The sequence below is a fragment of the Mycteria americana genome, chromosome 2 (genome assembly GCF_035582795.1).
Source record: "Mycteria americana isolate JAX WOST 10 ecotype Jacksonville Zoo and Gardens chromosome 2, USCA_MyAme_1.0, whole genome shotgun sequence".
NCBI lineage: Eukaryota > Metazoa > Chordata > Aves > Ciconiiformes > Ciconiidae > Mycteria > Mycteria americana.
In genome coordinates, this window is record NC_134366.1 from 127362462 (window position 1) to 127380176 (window position 17715).

At 44.7% G+C, this 17715-nt stretch overlaps 1 protein-coding gene across 1 annotated transcript in view; it reads right to left on the reverse strand.

Moving 5' to 3' along the window:
• GAREM1 (GRB2 associated regulator of MAPK1 subtype 1) overlaps positions 1–17715 on the reverse strand; it is a 105823-nt gene extending 88108 nt beyond the window's left edge. The window contains exon 1 of the mRNA XM_075494562.1: positions 17293–17715. Within this exon, the coding sequence (XP_075350677.1) occupies positions 17293–17413 (121 nt within the window). The 5' untranslated portion in view covers positions 17414–17715. The remainder of the gene's footprint in view (positions 1–17292) is intronic.

Genomic DNA, 17715 nt, shown 5'->3' on the forward strand with positions numbered 1-17715 from the left:
TGTGCAAAGAGATGTTTCAGGTCAGCAGGAGGTCACACTGCTAGCACAAATATAAATGCCAGTGCTGCTTTTCCACTCCAAAATAAGGAATCTACAACACTGTACACCAGTCAACTAGTGAAAGCTGTCTGGTTTTTGGAAAGGCCAACTTGTGTTCTGCAAACATTTGCTAGTCACATAGCTCCCACAGAGGTAACACCTTAAGATGAATTCAGTTTCAACTTATTGGAAGATTCACAGCACGTAAAAGCTGAAGCCAAGGCCTCCTCTCAGCACAGAAGCTGAGGGTTCTCCATCCAAAAATGGGGAGCCCAGGGCCTAGCACTGATGGGACAGCATACCTGAAGAGACCACACACAGGTCAGGAACACCCGGCTGCGCACAGCGAGCACCTACAAACTGCGGGCATTGCGCACGCTAACTTCAGCCTCCTTGGCAATGAGGGTCTGTGAGCATCACAGGTACCTGCAGCCTTTCCAAGGTAGGCTCTGTGGTATCTCCAGGTGTTAAAAACCAGGCTGGGTACCACAGCATCCTTCTGCCTTTAAAAAAAAAAAAAAAAAAATTTAAAATCAGTCATAACTCAGGGCCATTCTCATCTGGGAATCTGTTTCCTTTCACTGGTGGGCTCGCCCTTTACACAGTCTTCAAAGAGCTCCCAACACTTTGGTTCTTGTTCAGCCAGTTGGCTGTTTGGGCTTCTGATCTCTTGAAATACAAGACAACAAAAACCAAGGTATAACCGTCCACAAAAAAACAGCAGACAGCAACTCCTTGCTCCATACAAAACAAGTAAGCCAAAAACGATCAAGGTGTCCGTCACGCTGCATCACAAAGATTTTTCACTGTTAACTTCAGTTTGGTCTCATTTGACGCAGGGACACATGGAAGCATCACTAGCATTCAAGAAACACGGCACTGAGTATGTTGCTTTTATGTTAGTAAGAGCACAAGTTCTTTGAAAAACATACACAAAAACCCCCCAAACTGTTGGCATGGGCAAAACTGGAAGAGAACTCCGAGTAGTCAATTTTCCAATATCTTTGAGGCTTAGCACCTATTTTTATTGGAGTCTGAATTCAAAGAGCAGTATGAATTCTTTCACTTAGGGGACAAGACTGCGCTCCTAAATAACCCTCTCTGGTTTTAATACATGCAATGGAGGAGAAACAAAAGAAATGAGTATGTGACAACTCAGTAGAAGACAAGCCTACTATATTCTGTTTGTTAATCAAATACCTGCAGTGCTGTCATACATGACCATCTGACAGCAGTTGTCATCAAGGGGAGGAAAGAAACAAGTGAGCAAATGCCCTTTTTCCTTTAAAAGCACGGACTTCATGGAAAGTCATCGAATGGTTTTGCTGTTTCAAGCAGACTGAAACTGCAACAGTGCACAGGACAGCTTCCATCTGACCTCCCATCTACCACAATGCCATCAACATCGGATCCTTCACCTCCAGCACTCAGTCGTATTACCACAGCAACATTTGCTGGCAGAACAGGCGCCTCTTCTCCTACAGATCATTTCACTACTTAAAGCTTTCTTCTTTTATAATGCTGAGTTTGGAATTTACATTTTGGGTGAAGAAACACAAAGTTCTTGTTAAGTCTGACTATTCAAATTAGGACAATTAATTTTATTTTATTATTATTTAGCAGGTCATGCAACCTCTCCTCATGACAAATAACTTATATCTGAACTCCAAGGGACGGTGGAGGGAGGAAGTCAAACCTTTTGTTTTCTGTGTGCTGCATCATACTCCAGAGTATCTGTTGAGTATTTATCTACGGAGACATACCTCAATGAATGTCAAAGACTAATAAATATTAAATTAGGGTGGTTTGCTTGCTCAAGCTTTGGCACTGTACTGGGCTACTGAGTCAAATCTCAATGAGCTGTTCAGCCTGCCAGTTTCTGCTATTTCTTCCGCAAAAATAAAACTTGCACTGGTCTGTGCTGCAGGTCAAAGGAAAAAGTTCATTAGGAGGAAGACAACATCTGAATTTCCCAGTTTGAAGTAGCAGCAGGAATTTGTATAGAAAAAATGCACATCCTTATAATGTTCCTTAACAAAGAAAGGAAAAAAAACCCCAGAAATATTTTGTTACATGAAGAACCCCACTTGTAGCAACTTTAATGAACACTGGATCTACAAGGATTGAAAATTTTATGGTTTTTTTTTTTTTTTTTTTTTTCCCACTATGACTGAACAGATGCTTGGAAGAGTTACTCTTGCATAAAATGCCTAATGGGAGAGAAGTAAAAAGAGCATGTAATTGTAGAAAACACTACTACTACCAAAGAAAAATCTGCTTTGAAGGCCTCTCCATGTTATCAGTCTCACTTTGTCATTCCATACAGACACAAAAAAAGATTGATTAAAAAAAAAATTATCTAGCCAATCAGACAAACTTCACTGTTTAAAGAAAAGCAAAACAATTTGCATGGGGGTGTATCATGCAAAGTCTAAATACAGACTGCCAGTGAGCTAAAGGGTAAATATTGTAATTCCTAGGAGCAAATATTGTAGTTTCTAGGAGCAAGATGGGAAAGGGAAAAAAAAAAAAAAAAAAAAAATCAACACAACCAAAACAAACCAAGCCCACGTTAAAGTTTAAACATCTCAGGGCTATAAAACGTAGTGTACTAAATTTTTAATTTAAAGTGGGCAGATTCATTAGGAAAGCCTGACAGTGGTCTCATCTGACTGTCTGTGTCTGAACACCATGGAAAAGATGAAAGCAGAAGGCTCTATCCCTAGCTACAAAACCTTTTGAGCGCGCAACACAAAGCCCTGGAATAAAAATTTGCATTTATATCTGGGACTGTTGATAATCAACCTCACTTTTCAGTTTCCCCTCTTCCTTCTCAAACAATTTCCCAAGTAGTTTTAAATACGTGCTTCCATTTAATTGTTCCATTCCTGCAGCACATTCATTTGTGTTGGTTCCTATTATCCGGATCAACCAGTACTTCTGTCATGATTCAAACTCCAATCGAACACCCCTCTCCAAAGAAATCCAAAGTAATATTGACTTGACCTTCCATCAACTGCATAGACTCCACATCTTTCAGTGGATGAAAGGCTTCCCCTGACAGCATAAGGATTCATACTCATTTTGATTTTAAGATGACTTATATTCTTTCTTCCTTTGCCAAAAGCAAGAAAAGGGGAAAAGTCACAACTAAAGCAGGGAATATCAGGCAAAATTAGTTGAAAATCTTGTGTGCTGTCTCTCAAATTAAGATTCAACCAGTTGGTCTTCAGAGTTGCTTTTTACATTACAAAAGAGCCTAAAAAAAAAAGTGCCTGCTTTATTTTAAAAAAACATTTTTATTGGAGCCACAGGAGAGCCCAGGCATTGAAGCCAGCTCAGGTTGTGCCTCACAAACTCACCGAGAGTTTTGGACCACCTCTTTGGTACTTCATTGCAGAGATCATGTAGGAAACATGATCTCTGCAATTACCAACCACTTGCCTCAGCCTTGGATGGTGGAGGGAGAGATACTGAATCTTCTCGCAGCTTCATGAAGAGCTTGGCAAGATGCATCTACCCAAGAAATCGTTTGTCCGAGATTAAGCCTCTCCCCACTGCAGACCTTTTTCCTCGAATGAAACACAACTGTAGTTGGCTACGGTTGGCCACGCTGCAAGAATTTTCAGTCGTGTCTGAACAACAGGGCATCCAGTTTGCTTCACTGACCCTACATGCTTAGTGATGAAGGGGCAAGGACAGCATCACCCTCAGAATGCCTAACATCCCTACTTGTGGTACTTTGTGCATTGATGTAGTCCTTCAGCCTCACAGTACTGTGATCAAACTTTGCCCTGGGAGACCATTAAATATTTCACAGCCAAGAGAAAGGAGATACGGCTTTATTTCTGCAATTTCCAATCCCTCTGCAAAAGCCTGATACAATCAAATTGCTTCAATCCAGCTGATGCTGAACTCAAGCTATCACCCACTAATACCTAACCAGAGAGCAGAGACTCCCATCCCCCTATTCTTTTTATGCCTGCCAGCAAGACGACAGATATATTTCTTTAGGATTAGCATTTTGCTATTGGAATGACTGGATATACCAGTACTGTTGCAACAAATCAACATAAACCATAATCTTGTTACAAGGCTATGGGACAGATTAATCCACTGAAAAATCCAGTTTGTTCCAAGACGAGCTTCTCTCTAGCTGCAAATACACAGAGACAGCACCTCAGCAAGTCTCCAAAAAAACCTGTTTGACCTACTGCAGGGAAGAAGAGCACACATATTTTAAACAAACACTAAGTGGAATTCTGGTGCCACTGCCGCTAATGGTAAATGCTCTGCTGACTTTAGCAATCTCACAGATTGAACCTTGGCATCTTGCTTTCTTTGTGTTCATAAGAAAACTATTGGGAAAAAAAAAAAAAGAAGAGTAACAACACAGATTTCATTGAGCTTTGTTTGTGTTTGTTTCAAGCCTTCAGAACAAACATCCCAGAACGAGAAACCTTACTTTTTATGAACTCAAGCCAAACAAGCCAAAACACATCTTTCAACACAGACTGCTCTCCACCCCCACACAGGGGAAAAAAACCACTCAGTACAACAACATCTTAACATTTGCATTCCAAAACACAGTAACTTTCTGATGCTATCATAATTATTCTTATTAATGCTGAACATCATCAGATGTAACTGCAGATTTGCTGTATCCTCACGACAGATTTAGCTGTAAAATTGATCCAACAGAACAGTCAATCACCATGGTTACTTACAAACCACCCTAGAAAGTCTTAGCAATTCTTTGAACTACTACGATACCCTGCAACATGTTGAATGGTGCTGACTATTTATCATGGTATCTTATATTTTAAAGAAAAAAATTTTAAAAAAATCTTAGAATCACTCAATTAATTGAAAACTGAGATTCTTATGGAAGAAAGTTTTCTGGTTTTGAAGTCATCTAAGATCACAAATCTGAAGTGTTAAGAATAAAGAGCAAAGAATGCCAAGTTTAACTATGCTTAAAATGATCACAGGTTAGAAATACTGAGAAGGAGAAAGCTAAATAACTTCTTATTGCATGCAAGAGAGGTTCCAGCCTAGTTTAGTGTTACCATAGAGAGGGAGAGAAAGGACTTTCTATGTCAGTCTCATGTTTAGTTTATTTATTTTCCATTTTGAATTCTCATGGCCAAAGCCGGGGGGGGGGGGGGGGGGGGGGGGGGGGGGGGGGGAGATTTAAAATATTTATTTGCTCTTTGCAATGAAGGCACCAGGTTTGGAAATGAGGAATCCAAAGAGTAGCTTTCATAAGCAGTCTGATAGGTACGGATAAAGAGAATGACAGCACTACCTGATCAAAAGAAAAACACAGCAGTAATGAGACTTCTGAGCAGCCTGCTGCCATCCAAATCAGCTCCTTTAAATACTTCATTAAGAGAGCCGAGGTTTTCTTTCATTAGAGGCAAGCATTCCTCATGCTAGAGAGCTCCTACTCCGATGCATCTATAAATATTGCGAGGTCCACTGGAGGATACACTTCCAAGAGCCTGTTTAGCATCAGGTGCCTAGTTGGAGAAGCTTAATACTTAGAGGTGGAAGGTCAGCATTTAGCATTGCACTACATGCTTTTACTGGCTTCTTATTTATTTCCAAGCACAGACGCAGAATGGTTGCTTTAACTGATAAAACTGAAGGCGGCTGTGCACCTTAGCTGCTGGAAAAGTCATCTCTCCCCACGTACAATCATTGGGAGTCTGGTCAGGGAAGTCTGGCTAAAGCTTCCCAGATTCAGGATGCCGATGAAGAAAATTTTAACCCTACCAACCTCATGGATTTAAGACCTAGAATTTGATTCTAGATTGCCCTGGCGGACAGAAAAGCAGCCTATTCATTCAGACTTTTCCTGGGCACAGCATGAGAGCTGGGGAGCTCTCATTGACAGTTATTTATAATTAGATGATATTTTAAAATAGTATCCAAGTAAACATGCTCAGTCCTCTCATTATATATCCCAAGTCCTAAAGAGACACTATGCTGCTTTGTGTTGCACAGCAGTGATCCCTGTTTGAACTTGGGGCATCTTGGACAAGCTCCCAATTAAAAATAAAGTAGCCCAAATGCAGGAGCTGCTCAAGCATAGTTTTCTTTGGCTTTGAAAGAACTCATCATTACACTTTAATTTGCCTCTGATTTTTTTTGCATCCTGGATTAAGGATGGAATAAAAACAGCTGGAAGCAAGCAAAAGTTCAGCTCTGCTCTGAAGTCGGGTTGCCACCTGGCTGCTTGCCCAGTGGCCTGGCCCATCTCCCCGTGCCCTTGGAGACTGCGCAGGCACTAATTGATTGTGCACACATGGCACCCGCTTGTCGGGGCTGCCGATGCCTTTGCATTTTCGCCATGTCCATCCTACCCCTTCTGCTCAACCTGGAAAAATTCAAATATCACTACTAAGAGGGTAATGCTTCTTCAAACACAGCCTGACCGCATACACGCACAGAAATTTTGGATGTTCAACTGTAATTAGACACCTGTTTGGTTTGGCTACATCCTGGTACAGTAAGAGTATCTGAGCAATATGGGAATACTAACAAGAGGAATGCAATCAAAGCTGCACCTAATTCTTTTCTGCTCAAAAACAATCCCAATCCCCAGTGCAATTTATTTCCATTGTTTCAGAGAAATCTACACTTAAACTGTAAGGTATAAAAAGAATGGCTTTGTTTCTAATAAAACATAAGGGATAAGTGAATGACATCCCTTTGATAGTATCTTGATCATCTTAAGGCGGCACAAAAAGAAAAAAATAAAACCCCTCCTGTGAAGAGGAAAGCTTCTACTTTTGTTGAGCAGCATGCAGAACAGAGTGAAGAAAAGCCCGTCATGCCTCACTTTCCCCTTGAGGGCACATTTATCTTTGCCCACAGGCCATTTGGTCTTAAGATATTTTGTTATATATTGACAGGAACCCAAATTATGTTTGACAATGCAACCCATAAAACATGCAACAGAAATGATCTTTTCCTCCAGCTTGCCCCACATTCAGCTGCAGTGGTGTTGCAGCTTTGCTGTTTGTCTACAGCCACATCCTGGGGTCGGTGACTGCAATAACACACACGTGTAACTAGTCCCATTTTGTATTTTCATATGGAACCCTATCATCTCTCAGAGTCACATACGCACTGATGCTTTCTGTATTTTCCTGCTATGAGTATAATGTAGCTTCACATTCAGAGACTAAGACAGAAAAAAAAGTCTGACCATAATGAAATCACATAAATGCAACTCAGATAAGATCTTAGACATTACCCAATGTGTGTGGTTATGGCCCCCTTCAAAGAGGAAAAGGGACATTTTGACCTTTTAATAAATAGAAGCCTGAACAAAACTGTTAAGAACAAAGCAGGAATAATTTAATGTTTTGGAAAACAGCCTTCCAACAAGGATATACATATAAGATTCTCCTTCCAGCTAGTCACATCATACAACAAATGGTCAAGGATTACTATTATTCTTACAAATACATAGCATCTCCACTCACTTTCTGTAAGCCAAGCAAGCAGTCAGTGCTGGCTGACAAAAGGAAGCATTACATGCAAAGACGACCAATTCACGTTTGAGTCCTGCCAGCAAAACTCCCTTTACTGAAGTTAAAAAACCAAACAGCACATCAACAGCAAAGTGTAAGACTCCACAGAGGGAGATCCCACGTTATCTGCACCGATATAAATCGCCTCTCTGCAGCAAAGCTCAGAACACCTGTCTCCCTCCAACAGCAATGAGTTGCAGTTCCAATTTCTGGTCTCAATGACCAGAAACTTTCAAGTCTCTAGAAGCATCTGAAATAACTTTCCCTGCTTGCTTTCTCACCTCTGGTAGCACGTACACAGCTATCGCTCCTGGTACATGCACAACCAAACATCACGCTGCTGTCTGGTCCAAGAAACACCCAGATTTCCTTCAAGTTGAGGGAAAATATGAGGGCACAGAGGGATGGAGAAGCAGAGTTTGCACAAGAGCTGTAAGAAGCTGGAGGACAGGACAAGAACACAACAGCACGTGCCAGTAATGCTGGAAGAGGTGAAAGGAAGGACTATCCTATCTGAAGGCAAGAAAGGATAACAGAAAAATGGAAGAAGCTCCTTGCACTGCTCCGTTCTGCTACTGCTAGGCAGTACTGGGTGTTTTACCTTACAGCGACCTTGGAAACAACCGCAGATAACTTGCAACACCTACTGCAAGCCCACAAGTGCCGGACAGTAGCCTGAATGGGATCGACTGAATGGCGCAGACTGGAGCCAAGGTCTCCTTGAATCCAACCATGCCCCAAAGGGACCCACTGAAAGACGCAACAGGAAAGCTGGACAGGAAGAAAAGATCTGTGCACATGTGCCTTTTTTCCCCTCTCTTAGATAAAAAGTTTCCTTCATCTTCCCACCCCGACCTTCCCTCTTTCTCCAAAAGGGTGAGGTGCCAGGAAGAACAAGTCAGTGCTTGCTTTTAGTGGGGCAAATAAGTAAAACTGCCAGTTGGAACAACAACAACAAAAAAAAGATGCAAGCAGAGAGACAAACACATGGGAGGGGGTATCCAAGCATTTGTGGATTACTTTGAAATAGTTCCTGGAAGTAATTTAGTAACTGGGTATTTAGACTGTACGACTCTTACAAACGCAGCTGCGAGGCGAGCGTGCTGTGTTTCAGTCCGGCAGCCCAGCTCGCTTCAGCGCTCAGCAGCAGCCGCGGCAGCACGACGAGGTGGGGGATGCTCGGATAAGGCCAGCAGGCACAATTTTGAAGTGACCGCTTAGAAAACACACGGGGACCTTCCTCCGCTCGTACCCTCGGGTCAGTCTTGGGCACACGGTCTCTCCCTTCAGAACAGAGTGAATAAGCAGTTTAGGGTGGTTAATCTCTAGACTCCCTCCAACTAGCCCGTATCCTTCTTGCAGAGGGGAACCACGTCCCCGCGCAGCCTCACGTCCAACACCTCGCCTTCGGAGGAGGCACACCCGTGCACTGCACCCTGGCCGGCGGCCGGTGCTCCCCCAGCTGACGGCCACAGCCCCCCGGCCTCCCCCTGGAAACGTGCCGCCCACCGAACTACATCCTCACCCACGCCAGGTACACGTTCTGCCATGAAGGCACAGAGACAGCAAGCAGAGCAGCGTGTGGCACGCACTGGCCTGTCGAAGGGGGCTTTTAGTCCCTTACTCAGCTTTTCTTCCCGCTCCCCCAGCTCTGACTGTAAGGAGAAACTCCCCAACTTCCTCGCCGCCACCACTTTGCCAGAAAGATTTCCCCTGCTCGTTTCACAAATATGATTGCAGCATGTGGTGTTTTACATAATATTTACATTTGAGTCACTAAGGTTCAGCCCTGGCATGAAGCAATTCCAGTATCAACTTCACCAGGTTGAGCTTTCCGGCATCTTCCAGCCTCCGAGACCATACTTAAATCTTTATCCTTGGTTCTCTTCAGGAGCCCAGCAACACCCTCCCAGGCCAAGGAAACATGCATGAGTCTGGGTACTCCATGATTACAACTTGCACCAGTTGTACACCAGGAAAGACAAAGCCAACAAACAACAAGGGCACTTTTCAAACAATTTTGCATTTCCTGAAGGTTTGCACCTCCCAGAAGCTCCAAGTCACCTTCCCTGCCACAAGATTTGCTACTTTTCATGGTAAAATTAGCATCCACTCCTCTGCTGAGAGCACACCAGCCCTCGCCCGAGCACACGTATGCTGTGGCCCCTGGCACGGGGCTCCCCAGGCCCCCTGAACCCACAGCTCCAGCAGCTCTCACTGGTCGCTTTGGGTCTGCATCGCAGCTTGATCCAGACACTCGGTGTTTGTTTTGCAGGCTCAGGAGCATCTCCCTCCATACAACGGGCTTGGTCTGCGAATGTCTGTAGGATTTGGCAATTCTTGCTCCCCACCTGCAACCTTTGTAACATCTCTATGCTCATTTCTCCCACTTACAGTCAGCCACTGCAGTAGCTGTGGTGTTAATGCCTTGTATGAGCTAAATGCAGTTACCTCCCCACCACCCCCCTCCCCAACAGACGCTCCACTGACCTCTTTCTGAAGGCCAAGTTTCTGATCGCTCCTTTGCACAAACTGAAAACCAAAGCAAACTGCGGGATGAGGAGGTCAGACGCCAAACCCTCCCCACCCCCAGGAAGACATTTCAAACCCCCAGCGCGCGGCAACGAGCCTGATGGGGCAATACACCATGCAGCAGCAGTACAGGAGATACGGAGACGGAGCAGCTCTTCTTGCTGATGCAATGCCTCAGCCAAGTGTGCAGGTGCTTTGGCAAAGCTGCGATATTAACAGTTTTATGCTGACATGCACACCACCACAAAGACTGCAAAGCAGACGTGGCCCTGATCCTCAGCAAAGACACACTCTTCAATCTGCTTATGCACCTCGATTTTACATTTCTGCGCCAGGCCTTCAGATTAGCAGATTTGGCTTACAGGTGCAGCGAAGTTAGCTCCACAAGCTTTTCATACTGTAAATGGTATGAAAATCGCAGACGGCAAATGCTACGTAAAACTTGTTCCAAGGGGAAGCACCATTAAAAGCAAAAATTTCAGACTTGAAATATTGGCTGACTGGGTTTTATGAAGGTTGGTTTTGAGTCATATGCAATCCACATTAAGATGATGAATATTTTCCTATAGGGGAGAGACTTAAGCTTCCCTAATCCAACCAACTTGTTACTCCTAATGCCAAAAGGAAATACAGCAACACCCATGCCCTTCGCTGCTGACAAACCACCGCTGGAATGACTGGAACATGCTGTATTTCTTCCCACAACCTCCATCGAATCCTGGAGCACCAGACCACGTTGTCCAATACCCTCCAGCACTTCGTCTTGGCATACTCCCTGGAGTTGCCTTTGCTGGGCTATTACAGGGAGTGCCAATTCACGTAATAACCGAAGCCAGGAACACCTAGTCCCAGAACGGCACTTAAAGCATAAAACAACAAAACCCTTCTTTCCTATGCTAGACTTGTACCATTCCTTACTACCGTATCTTGCAACAGCAGCATATGATTCATCACACCACATTTGTTTTAAGATTAAGGGTTTTACTAACTGTTCAAGACACCTTAATTCCTTTGATTTTACATATATCTTGTGCCTTATCTGAAAGCTACATGTAATTTAAATGGAGGTGGAAAAAAAAAAAAAAAGAGAGGAAAAAAAAGCCAAGGCACTAAGCTTCCTCTAGGACTTTATCCATGGATTTAAAGTTATAGCACTTGAATTCCAGTTAAGAAAAGACTAATGGTGTTTCACCTTCTAATACCTGAACTACAGAATTATTCAGGAAGAGTTTGTCCAGGTATGTACACAAAGGCTTCACCTAACAGAGTCAAAACTTTAGAAATTGAAACGAAGAGCTGTAAGTTTCACACCTTTTATGGCAGAAAAGAATATGAACATTTATTAAGTATGTGAGAAATCAGAGCAAGGCAACTATTTTGCATCTTAGCAGCCCTACCACACTACCAAGGGTCCAGTGCAGTGTAAATGGCATACTGGTTAAAGAACACGCAGTACACGCTATTGTACATTAAATCATTGCCAAACATGAAAGCAGCTCAAAGAAATAATGGATTTTTAGGTACAAAACAGGTATGCTGCTGAACTCTATCTGCCTCATTGGAAGCCTCTGCTACTCCTGGGAATAGGTGTTGCCAAGTTACTGGCCTCCATCTCCAGGAGGGCACTATAATCTTCACAGACACCATTCCGTAGCTGCAGATTTTAAATGAATTAAAAGCTTTTGCACTAAAATGTTTCTGGAACACATCTCTGCCAGCAGGGAAAAAGAAAAAAAAACCAACCAAAACAAAAACCCAGGAGCAGTGGTTAGTGGCAACCTGTCAATTGTTTTTTCATTCAATTGTCTTGATGGAAACAGCAGACCACAAGGTAAAGGAGGAAAGAAGGGGAAGCAAGGAGGAGACGCTTCTGAGATTATACTTTAATGGCAGAACACACAGTAGAAACAGTTGGAGTTTCAAAGCTGCTCAGCATGTAAGGAAGACATCAAGCCATGTGGATACAGTATATCTTGAGGATTTTTGCCTTCGAATCAGAGACACTTGTCTGTCTGCCCCATATATGAGAACTGTCACCTACCACATCACGGTACACAGACAGCCACACCTAGATTGGGAAATCAGATCACGGCCGTTGGCCAGGGTATGATCATATCCGAAACCTCTTTCTTGGTCCACTTGAAAGCTCTGCCCTACCCCCACACAATTCCTTTTAAAGACTTATTCAATAGCAGAGTACTGCGACACCCTGCACTAGCTTCTCGAAAGAAGGAGGTCATTCAAGACAATTAAAGCACGGATAGCAGCATTCAGACCTTAAAAGAATAAGTCTCTTTGTAGTTCCAAAGTATTGTTCAGCTGCACAGATAACCCGCATTTGCAGAGTGACGCAATATGAAATTTTCATTATGTACACGGCCACGCTGTTCTATTGAGTACGATGTTCTTTGATAAGCTGCGAGGGTGTTCAGTTTCCAGATATTTGGAACTGGAATAAGCCCTACAGTAATGTGCTGCAGGGAACAATAGTGCCCTGAACATGGCTGGGGTAGACGGACGTCACCATGAAAAGTTTTGAAATGGGAGAGAAAAAGAGAACCTGAAATAAAATAAATAAGCAAGGAAATAAAATCTCTTCATCCCCAGGAGCAATAGCAGCACGAACTCGCTATTCACCCACTGCTGATATTCACAGGAGTTCACTCAGGGGTAAGAAAGAAGAAATCACCCTTTAAATTTGTTACCTATTTTATAGATTTTTCCTTTCTTTATAGCCACTAATTCTGTCGTTTCATCTTACAACAACCACACAGTTACAAGGCATAGAGAAGAATTTCCTTCGGGGTCTCAGTGGCTCATTGCAATCCATGGTCTCCCTTCTAGAAAAGTTCAGCGTGGTTTCCCCACCATGCACACTAGGGAATCACTTCTCTATGAGTTGAGGACAACTGCCACTATGTTTGATCCCAAGAGCACCAGTTTCCATAAAATCATCCTTTTTTTTTTTTTAGAGCGTGTATAAATATGTTTATCGCTTGTGGGGGGAAAAAAAAAAAAAAAAAAAAAAAAAAATCAGAGGACCACATGCCCTCTTAATCCCAGAAACTTTAGTCTTTGTACACAAGCTGTGAAGTTCTGTGAAGTCTTCCAGTTCATACCCAGTCTGTGGGTGAAAACTACCTACTAGCAAAGGCTGCTTTTTAATTGTGGAAACACAGCAACAGCGGCTGGGGGAAAGGGAGTCCCGCGAAGAGGAAGAATGACAGACTCTTGGAGTCTGAAGGGAGCAGTGAGCTTCGGAAGAAAAGCTCAGCTTGAAGGCTCTATGCAAAGCAGTATTTTCCAGATCTTAACCTTGATAGCATTTCTGTTTTACCGTCCAAAATTATCCTTGGAAAAATAATTACCAGAAATTTAAAGCCCTGAGATAATTATGCACATCATCATTTCAGCATTAGCAACAAAATACAGTCATAGCTTTGCTTTTAGCCTTTTCTACCGATGATCTGAAGACAGCCAACCCAAGCCTCACGTGCATCCGTGTTTTCTCAGAGACCAGCAACGCTCACCTTTTGCCCTGTTGGAACAACCACACTCCGATAAGATCTTTCTGCTGCGGGTTCCCAGAGCGAAATCTTTTCCCCACTCCACCCACCCACAAGCCTCTCGGTGCCACCGGGGTGGGATTCAGCTGTGACAAAGCAGATCAGGATGGCGGGGGGGCAAGGACAGAAAAAACACAGCACAAAGCTTGCTCCTCTCTTGCTCCTTTTCATCTGAAACAGCCCACTCAGTGAATTCCATAGCGTGAGATAAAGTCCATTCATTTTCTTCGGTATGGTGTTCAGCACTCTTCTAGCAGTTTTATATTTCAGTTATCCTCTAGAAATATTTAAGATGTTATATATGTTGGGAAAAAAAACCATAGAAAAAACATTTGCTTCCTCTCAAGGGTGACAGGGTTTTTTTTTTTTTTTGCAGTCTACTACTGTGCAGACAATATTCACCAGCAAAATATTAAAACATATGAACAGATTAAAACAAAAAAAACTTGACTTATAACTTAACAGCATCCAAAAGCATAACCTGGAACACAAGTAAACAGTCTTAAAATTTCATCTGAAAAAACAGAAGTTGACATATTTATGATTTCTAGATGTATAAGGTAGGCACTGTTGCCTAACTACTCCAACTATACCTTGATGTAACAACAGACTACTTCTTCCCATTCCTCCTTTATCCCATACCATCAAGAAAACCCCTCCCTTCTTAGCAGAGGACCAAATTTAGTGTGCATAAATATTTCATAACTTCATCTTGTCAAGAAATCAAACTGAACTACTTAAGGGCATTCTTCCAGGAGCTGCACATCCAAACTCAAAGAATAAAACTGCATTCATCATACCCATTCTCTCCCTTCAAACTAAAAGGCCTGAAGGTGAAGCAAGAGTGAAAAACTGGAGATCTTGTGTGGGTATTATCTAAGAACATTATTCACCACATGCTAAACTCCCTAAGAAATGTAGAATCAACACGGTAAGGCTGGCATCTTTCTGAAGAAGATACACCTCCAGCTTTTCAATCTTCTTCTACATCCCGGTCCTCCAGAAGAAACAAATTCTGGCTTTCACAAAACCTCATGATGACTGAAACGACCAGCCTAAAACAACTCACTGCTACAGACAGAAGCCAACCATGAAATCAAAAGGTGACTGAAGACAGACATCTACAGGTGGTTTTATTTCCAACAGCACGAAAGACATGCAGCTTCCACCGATCTGAAGAGGAACTCAGCACCTCAACAAGAGACGAGGCCATTTCCGTGCAACTGCACACTGACCCGTCAATGTGTATCTGCAGGCTGTACCTGCAGTGGTGCGGAGGAGGCAAGAGCTGCATCCTGATAAAACTCGCACAAGACGCTACTCGGTTAACAGAGATAGCCTTAAAGTTCCTGAGCACTGGATTGACACACATTTGGATTGGACACTGCATTTATTTTCTTCAGTATTGCATCAAGAAATTCTCTGACAGAGCTCCACTTGTTAGCTTTGCAAGACAAGGACAGGGATGCAGAACAACCATCCCATGATGGCAGGTGCTGCAGTCGTTTCCACGAACATTGCACACTCCCAACTTTCCTCCTTTAGGAGGCTACGCGCTGATTCACGGTTGCTTTCTCTTATTGCAAGACAACCTCCTTTGGAAGTAGAAAAAGCGTTCTCTTCGTACCACCAAGACCATGGCGTCTGTGTTCTTTATAAAATATTGATTCGTCTGCCCTCTGTAGTCCCAGAAGTTAAAAGGTATGTCCGTACGAGTAGGTAAAAGCAGACCCAAGAGCCTCCGTCTGCACGCTGAACTGGCCAGACCTCAGCCAGCGCCAACCCAAAGCCCTTAGCACAGTGCTATACCTGAGCCTGCCTCCCAGCAGAGTTTAGTGTGGGGTTGAACCATTACTTGCAGGACACCTACACCAACAGCTGCCTCACGTCTGGCCATCTCAGGGCATGGGCAAAAGAGCTCAGCTTTGTTTACATCCACTTGCCTGTGCATATGCTTTAAGTGTGGCACATGGGACAAAAAAGCCTTTGCACCAAATCCACAGCATCTTCGTCTCCCCGACAATTATGGCATATTCCCATCACCAGGTCTGACACAAGACCAAAAAAAAAAAAAAAAAATTACTTGCTTCAAAACCCATAAACTTTCTCTACCCACGAAGCTCTTTCAGGTCCCTTCCAATGAAGACAAGAGGAGCAGGGAGATTGGGAAGTATAACATGCAGAGAGGGAAATCAGTAAGTCATCAATACATACACCCTATTAAAGCCTGAATCGCTGCCAGGAATCTCAAGTAAATTGACAGCCTTAAGTGCAGTGACTGGAGGCCATCTTAGCTGTTTCTAGTGACAGAAGGTATTACCACGAGGAACTCCTTAACATACCAGCTTTGCCATTCTCACAGGACAATATACATTTGACAGCATGAAGAACAGCCAGCTGTAGTTAAAAAGGCAAAGAAGCTTTTCTTTAACCTGCTCCTGAGTGCCAGCTCTGAGGAAGCACTACAAGGGATAGGAAAAGTACTGCATAATCAAGGGACAAAGTCAAAAAAGCCCCGGCTTGAATCATCACTGGATTATGGGAACTGCAGTTAAGTAATAAACCAATCCTGGTCTTGACCTGCACGCTGGGGAGTAACAGAGGACGATGCCTGTGCTCATTTTTAACTTTTCCAATCAATGCAAAACTTTCCAAGAGAACTGTTCTATTGCATCGTGTAAGTACAAGGTGACTTCATAAACTAACGAGTTAAAAAGCCTGGAAATTTTTCCTGATTTCTGCATTCCCTTAGAGACAGGAGAGCTGGACACTTTTCACAGAGCTACCACGCAACGCACATACACGCTATTATAAAGCGGCTGTCTGAGCCTTTATAAAAAATTCCCCAGATTTCCCCAGTTCTCTGGGCTGACGCATGACCTTCTAAGACACGTATCTCGGAAAGGTAAAGCCCTGCTGTCGTAGCTGTTCTGTCCGACTCGTTTCTTATTTCCTGGAGTAAAGAAAAAGCTGCAGACTTGGGAACTGCAGGTGAGCACCCAAGTGAAGAGTCATAAAAAGTTATCTGGGGACTGTAAAGGCTTCTTACCTTACTCCTCTTTTTACAGGTCCGTGGCTTTTTTAGTGAAGTGTTACATTTGAGATTTAGCCCGCTTGGCTATTTAATATCCCTTCTTATTTGGCCTTGGTGTAGCATCACTTCATCACAATATTAGGTCTCCAGTACTCAAGCCTGCCCTTCCACGTTTTAATCTGAGACTGCGAGGACCTTTCTCAGGGGCAGGCAGCTGACAGCCAACACGCTACACCGCGCTCCCCTGGACACAGGCGGTTAGGGGGCAGGGGGGGTATCGCCCAAATATTTTGAGGCAAAGCAACGCTCGGGCTCCGATGCGAGTCGAAGCCTGGCACCGGCACCCGGTAACGGCAGACGTCGGTGTCAGGACCGCAGGGAAAGTACTCCGGGGAGCCGCGGAGCTCTCCGGCTCCCTCCCGCCGCGGGAGGAAAGGGGGTGCACCCGGGGGCCTGACAGCCCGCCCCAGGCGCGGCCCCCGCCGCTCGCCGCCCGCCCGGCAGCCCGGCGCCCGCCCGGCCCCGCTCCCCACCAGCCGCCGGGCAGAGCCGGCCGCCCGCCCGCCGCCCCACGCACCGCTGTCCAGCCGGGCGATCTGGGGGAGCCGGTAGGTGCTGACGAGCAGGTCCAGGGGGACGGCGACCGCGCTCCACTTCACGTCCTTGAGGCTGCAGCCCAGCGGCGGGCCGGGGTCCATCTTCCCGGCCCGGGGAGGGGAGCGGAGGGAGCCAGACAGGCAGCGCCGGCGGGGTGCTCCCACCCGGCGGGGCTGCAGCCAGCGGGGAGGGAGGGGGAGGGAGGGAGCCCGCCTCGCTCAGCGCCGGCCGCCGCGGGACATGCCGAGCTAGGCAGAGGAGGAGGCCCGCCGGGCGGCTGCTGCTGCTGCGGCTGCGGCTGCTGCTGCTCCCGCCGCCCCCCGGGACCGGCTGGGGCCGCCCGCCGCCGCGCCTGGCCCAGGAAGCGCCATCCCAGCACTGACTAATCAACAGGGTGCGAGCA